General features: G+C 37.1%; 1 protein-coding gene across 2 annotated transcripts; it reads left to right on the forward strand.

Moving 5' to 3' along the window:
• Nucleotides 1-284: 284 nt before the first annotated feature.
• Nucleotides 285-6189, forward strand: LOC103720790. Of its 2 annotated transcripts, none has more exons than XM_008810682.4 (12): nt 285-647; nt 776-822; nt 1048-1117; nt 1490-1573; nt 2433-2549; nt 3010-3453; nt 3568-3974; nt 4316-4415; nt 4521-4580; nt 4698-4784; nt 5297-5425; nt 5773-6187. In XM_008810682.4, exons 2-12 carry the CDS (start codon nt 779-781, stop codon nt 6085-6087), a joined length of 1857 nt encoding a protein of 618 aa, XP_008808904.2. In that variant the 5' UTR covers nt 285-647; nt 776-778; the 3' UTR covers nt 6088-6187. The 2 variants fall into 2 exon arrangements, with proteins under 2 accessions (XP_008808904.2, XP_038970264.1); XM_039114336.1 differs by having other exon boundaries at nt 580-647; nt 4503-4580; nt 5773-6189.
• The last annotated feature ends 487 nt before the right edge of the window (nt 6190-6676 follow it).

Below are 6676 nucleotides of genomic sequence, written 5' to 3' on the forward strand. Positions count from 1 at the left end.
AGCTTAAGGGTCTGGACCTTGAAACGTGGATAAACAAAGTAAATTTTAGTGATTTTTATGGCACTGAAACTGGGATTGCGGTCCAAAATTGGATTTTTTTCTTTATTACTTCAGACATTAGAATTCAGTACCACCATTTCATTTACTTAGCAGTAACTGGATTTTGGCTGATAGTTTTATTTAAAATTCTAGTTAGACAAACGTCAGTTCCCACAGATAGCCAGACTTTGTTTATGTTCTCAAACCCCTTGAAACTTTTGTCGACAAAGGAGGGCTGAATGGTTGATATTTGTTGCAACTACGATGCTATGCGTCTTTCAACAAAAGGGACACCTTTATTTTTTTATATCTCCGAAAGGAAATTAAAAGTTAACGTATTTTAGAATACGTCAAGGTCAAAATAGCTTCTTTCAGGAGTATTTATGGGCTATAAAAACTCGCGAGGGGAGCTGTTGTTCTCTTTACCGTGCTAAGCTCGGACCTTTTCCGAGTCATTGTTTGATTGGTGGGAATGCTTTGGGTGGTGGCTTTGCACATAGGAAAGAATGTTGGATTTTGATGGGAAGTAGGGATATCTAAAAACGAATCTGGCCCCTGGATCGCTGGCTTTGGTTCTCTGGCTGCTTAGTGCTGACCAACCCATTTTGGTGAGTACCTTCCTTCTCTCTCTCTCTCTCTCTCAAGACTTAGATGTCTTCATACTGTTTCAATGCTATTACTTATTTACTTTTGATAAAGTATACCTGTGTCGTTAAGGCAAGCCTTTTTTTTGCAGGCAATGAACTCCAGCAAAATGTCTTCAAGGCATAAGCGCTCCAAGAGGTAGCTGATCTCTTAGGGAGATATGTTTATACTTATTTTTCTCTCTTTTCTCTGTTACTGGTTCTTAGAGTACTCCAAAGATTTTTGGGAAAGTTGAAGTTAGGTTACTTTAGCTGTAAAATATATGGTATTTTATAGATGCGCATCTAGTGTGTTTATGAAAGATTTGGCATTAATTTCTGAATAAATGCATCCTTGTTGATAACTGTTGCTTTGCAATGACAGTGATTCTGAAAGGAGAGCTAGGGAAGATAAATTGGATTCTTCACCTAAGGCCTTCCAAAAGGTTAAGCAGGTAAAAAAAATCTTATTTTCTTTCCCTCAATTTTAGCATCTCCTGTATCTAGAATCCTAAGTTTTCAAAGTTTGTTTATGCTGAGGAAAATAAAACTTATGGTCAATGACTCTGATTGTAATGGTGTTAAGCTTTGGTGATCTTAGCCTTTAGATTAAAATTTAGCTTATTTTTTTCCATGTTTGTGGCTTTTGGTTTCTAAGGAACCTTTAAGTCATCTTAAGGGGAAAAGATGATGTTCTGAAGATGGTGCCTTAGCAGCAGCAAGATTTTATTTGATTAGATCAGGAGTGAATTTGTTTCTCCATGGTCAATCCAGTTTTGTCCCGTAGAAGTAATACTAGACATTTATTTATTTGATTTGGTTTTTAGGAGAAGGGAAATGGCAAGGGAGATTTCAACATGAAAAAGAAACCACTGCCTGATGCTGAGATCCAGCACTCTTTGAAACAAGAGGTATGCAATGGAACCTGTACCTCTCTGAAATAAGAATAATGGGAATTTGTCTTGCTCACCAAGTTATCAACATCTTCATCTGTCAGTTTTTGGTTTGTTGTTAATTCCTCTCAAATATCAGCTTCGATTGGCTGATTGCTGACTCAGTCATTTTATCTTTTTCTCTCCAATTATGACTCTAACGAGCCTGTGATCCTTTGAACATCAAGCACTGGATGTTCAAAAGACAAAGCCATTGGACAACTTTGTCATTTACCAAACACAATGATCCTTCGGTGTGGATGGCTTTAAATTTTAGGTTCCTTTTCTATTTCTTAGTGAATTTGATAGCATTTTATCAGTATCGTAAAATCTCTACTTGATTTAAACAATATTTAAACATATATGGACAAAGCCTACATTAAGCAATGTTCCTTGATCTGAGAGTTTTCTTATTTTGATACAAAATATCAAGAAGTGACTGGACCTTTCTCCTCTCAGGAACCATTCTCTGTATTTTAAGTGCAAAGAAGTCTATCAGTATGTGAAGAATGATTTATTGCAATTACCCTTATGCTGCAATGGTCATGACCTAGTTTTGGCTGAAAACCGTGTGATGCTCTTAGCCATTCTTCTTGGGAGCAGGTTCTTTAAATTGAACTGTTTGAGCTCATATGAGAAACTGCAGCTTCTCGTTTGGTTGTCGTGTAAATGAGGAGAATCTTTGATAGAGAGCGTCACACACTTTGAGCACTAGAGAGGAACTCGAAATTTCTTCCGATAATGAAAATTTCTTGATAATCACGGTTGATTCAGAGAAGGTAATTCATGTTATCATTGCATACTGATTATTTTGCCGTATTCCGTCCCTACTCTGCAGATTCTGCTACTTGAAAAACGGCTGCAGGATCAGTTGATGGTGCATGGTGCTCTAGAAAAAGCATTGGGATTTAGGTGTTCAGCTCTTGATTCTTCGAATGATAGTTTGATGCCAAAGGTAGCACCTTTCTGTTTGCTATCTGTAGATGCTTAGTTTTCTTTTATAACTTCCCTTCAGGAACCAATGTCATGAAGGTTTCATTTGCACAAAAATATCTTGAGTTTAGGGTTGTAGATGCTGTTATAACTATTAATTGCTTTTTATTATTTTCATAAGAATATGCCCGAGTGCTTATGTCGGCCCACTTGACTCTCTATATTATTTGATGGAATAAAACAACAATGTGAGATCATTTCTATTTTTCCTTTCTTTGGGTTTTTTTCATATGTGACATAACATCCAGGTAAGCTCTCACTAAGCCTTATACCTAAAAATTATGGGTTAACGATTCTATTGCTGTATTAGGATTTTCATTTATGAACTTGAATTTTGTGTATTCTGACTTCATTTAATATCTTTCTTAACTAATTTATCTTATTCTTGGTAAGTTATTTAATACTACTTTTATCTGCTTCAGTCTGCCAAGGAACTGATAAGGGAGATTGCCGTGTTAGAGTTGGAAGTTACACATTTAGAGCAGTATCTGCTATCACTCTATCGAAAAGCTTTTGATCAACAAATATCCATGGTATCTCCCCCTGCTGTTGGAGAGAGAGCAGAAAAGCTATCGAGCACCCAACCAGGTCCATCTCAAGAAGCTGCAAAGCATGACATGTCATATGGTAGAAGAATTCCAGCAGTTCAATCTAGTCGGATACAGCTCCCTCGGAAATGGGCTACCAACGCAGAGAATGAAGCTTATGAAGTCAAATGCCACGAAAAACTAGCTGGTCCTGGTGTTCACCGGAGTCATTCCTCGCTTTCACAACGTGCAGTTTGTTCAGCTAGGATATCACCTTCAGAAGAAAGTCTAGCTAGAGCTCTTCGCTCATGCCACTCTCAACCTTTATCTTTTCTAGAGGTGGATAGACTTCCAGCTTTGCTTATCACTAGATGGTCTATCACTTTTCCTACAACCAACTGAATGCCTATCTGAAATTTCTTCTGATTGAGGTTTTTGATTGTTACTGCACAGGAAGAACAGAATGCTACTTCAGGGGTGATAAGCTTAGCAGAATATCTTGGTACCAATATCGCGGATCATGTTCCCGAGACTCCTAATAAACTTTCTGAGGATATGGTTAGATGCATGAGTGCTATATACTGCAAACTCGCTGACCCTCCTTTAGTTCATCATGGACTCCCATCTTCTCCTACTTCATCCTTTTCATCGATGAGTGCATTATCTCCTCAGTATTTGGGGGAAATGTGGAGTCCTGGCTATCAAAGAGAATCTACTCTTGATGCTCGTTTAATAAATCCTTTCCGAGTTGAAGGATTAAAAGAGTTTAGTGGACCATACAATGCAATGGTGGAGGTGCCCTTGATATGTAGGGATCGTCGGAGGTTGAAAGACATTGAAGACTTGCTACAAAATTATAAGTGAGTCTCCTGACTTTGGTATTATCAGTTTGTATCATGTGTATGAAATTATTAGCTACTGTATAAATTAGTAGTTTGGTTGATCTATTTATTATATTTAATCCTGTTTGATTCATTCTCTGTACCTTCTAGAATTGTTATTGCCTGCTAAGCTTTGCCAAGCATGTTTGCCAAAAAAAAAACAGAATTGATCTTGAAATTGTTGTTGCAACTAGTTTCTTTGAATAATCCCATTATTACCATTATTTAATTGATTCGGTAATTAACTCTAGCACCTAATCAGACTATTCATGACATGTTGGTTATTCTAATTTCTGACCATATGTTTATCACTTATTCAGGTCTATCATTCGCCAGTTGGAAACAGTTGATCCAAGGAAGATGAAGAATGAAGAAAAGCTTGCCTTCTGGATCAACATACATAATGCCTTAATGATGCATGTAATGATTCTCCATCATTGTAAAACCTTCATCATGCTGTTCTCTATTTGATGTCCAATATTTTTTGTGTGACGTAATTAGTACTAGTTTGTGCTGCCTCTGCAGGTGTATTTAGAATATGGCATTCCACAAAATAATGCAAAAAAGGCATCACTGCTCATCAAGGTAATCACAATGGCAATTTGCACAGGTCTTAACCTCCGAAAACAGAAGTGTGTTTGGTTGAGTGATTAGGGAGTGACAAATCTCCTCGACATGATCTCTTGATTCTCTTTACTGCAGGCTACGTGCGTAGTAGGTGGTCGCTCTGTAAGTGCAGCAACAATACAGGGTTCAATTCTAGGATGCCGTACAAATTGTCCCGGACAGGTTTGTCTCATATCCTTTTCAATATCTACTTATATTTTTGAGAATTTGTACCTTTTAGCACAAATGATGCTCATTTTCATGCTTTCTGGAATATCAAACTTCAGCAATGGTAATTGTTTCAGTTTCCCTAATTATGCATCTAGCATCTTAAGAGAAGTTTGCATACTGACATGCTATTCCTATCGTAACTAAAAGTAAGTGAAAATTCTTAACCATTTTAGTTGGATAGGACTTCCCTCCCTTTCTTATCAAAAGAAAAAAAAAAAATCTAAATCATTTCAAAAAAAAAGGTTTGACATCAAAAAACAATTCAGGACTCCCGGATTCTAAGAGACATGATGATTATCTAATAGTACTACCACAGCAGAAGATAACCATTTGGTTATTATCCACTGGAAAATCAGCTTTCGCGAAGTTAAAGCTCTCTCATTTTCCATAACACCAACTGAACTGCTTACCCATACTTCGGCAAACAATTCCAAACAAACCTAATGGCTATTTTTCATTTGTAGTGGCTTTGGACATTTTTTAATCCAAGGATGAAGTATAAAGTTGGAGATGAGTGGCGAGCCTATGCAATCGAGCAACCAGAACCTCTCCTACGCTTTGCACTTTGTTCAGGAAGTCATTCTGATCCTGCGGTAAGCTTTTTCATGTAATCTCGCTATATTTTAAATTTACACTGGATGAAATGGCTGGCAAAGGATTAAGCTAAAAGGTTTTGTATCGTTGCATGTTCTTTTTTCATAGCCTGAGCCAGAATGGTCTCGATGTGGATTGCAATTCCTCTTGCCATCTCTTATTATATCGTATAAACCTTTCCATGTATTTTATTTACTTCTGGATTCACTCGACATTCTAGTTATATTTTGAATAGGCCACCTGATATCATTAGAATTACTACAATAAGCCAGTATTGATTAAAGTTACAAACTTGTAATACTGGTGCTAGAATTAGTCTCTTCTGAAACTGGTGTTGCATCTTCAGGTCCGGATATATACATCCAAGAGATTGTTCCAACAGCTAGAAGCTGCAAAAGAAGAATTCATTCGTGCATCTGTTGCTATTTGGAAGGAGCAGAAGATCCTTCTGCCAAAGGTTATTGATGCATATGCAAAAGACACAAGATTAAGTTCACAGGGTTTGGTAGACATGATTCAATGCTATCTTCCTGAGACTCTTAGGATGGCCATGCAGAGATGCCTACAAGGAAGAGCAAACAAGGTCATCGAGTGGATACCCTACAATTTCACATTTCGGTATCTGCTATCAAGAGAGTTAGCTTTTCCTCAGATTAACTGACCAAATACATCATTAAGAGAGGGAGAAAACAAAAGGGCTGGGAGTTTGTGTATTAGAATGGTATGAGTTGATTGTTTATTTTCTTCTCTTTTTTTTTGTTTTGGTGGGGGGGGGGGGGGGGGGGGGTACAACTAGGGTCGATACATGTGTACATAAAGCCTCACTAAACTGTATTATTTGTAAATCAATTAAACTTCATGAAACTTTGATGCAAGCGATGATGCTAAGGTAGGATATTATTGGTTTTCTTGTGCTAAAATGGATAGCTTGTCCATATTATTTTAGCTGATGGAATCATCTATATCTTAAATTCCATGAAGGCTGCAACCAATTATTGCAATAGGAATTGCGACGCCAGATTGGGAGCACATATATGAAATTTTAGTATGCATATTTAGAATATATCTAGAAAAAACAATTGCACAAGTAGGGGTGGCAAAGGGTTTGGCCAAGCTGGGTTTACATTAAAACAAAACTCTCAGCCCATACATACTTCATGTATAAAGGGGTTGGAAAATATAAACCCTATATCCTGCCAATTTATTTTATATAAACTCATATTTACCTACCAAAATATTTAAATTTTCAC

This window comes from Phoenix dactylifera, chromosome 16 (genome assembly GCF_009389715.1).
Source record: "Phoenix dactylifera cultivar Barhee BC4 chromosome 16, palm_55x_up_171113_PBpolish2nd_filt_p, whole genome shotgun sequence".
In the NCBI taxonomy this organism is placed as follows: Eukaryota; Viridiplantae; Streptophyta; class Magnoliopsida; order Arecales; family Arecaceae; genus Phoenix; species Phoenix dactylifera.

Coding starts and splice junctions, on each gene's coding strand:
- LOC103720790 (XM_039114336.1), top strand. CDS start 779: ATGAACTCCAGCAAAATGTCTTCAAGGCATAAGCGCTCCAAGAG. Junction 3,975..4,315: donor GACTTGCTACAAAATTATAA/GTGAGTCTCCTG, acceptor TCACTTATTCAG/GTCTATCATTCGCCAGTTGG. Junction 5,426..5,772: donor GAAGTCATTCTGATCCTGCG/GTAAGCTTTTTC, acceptor TTGCATCTTCAG/GTCCGGATATATACATCCAA.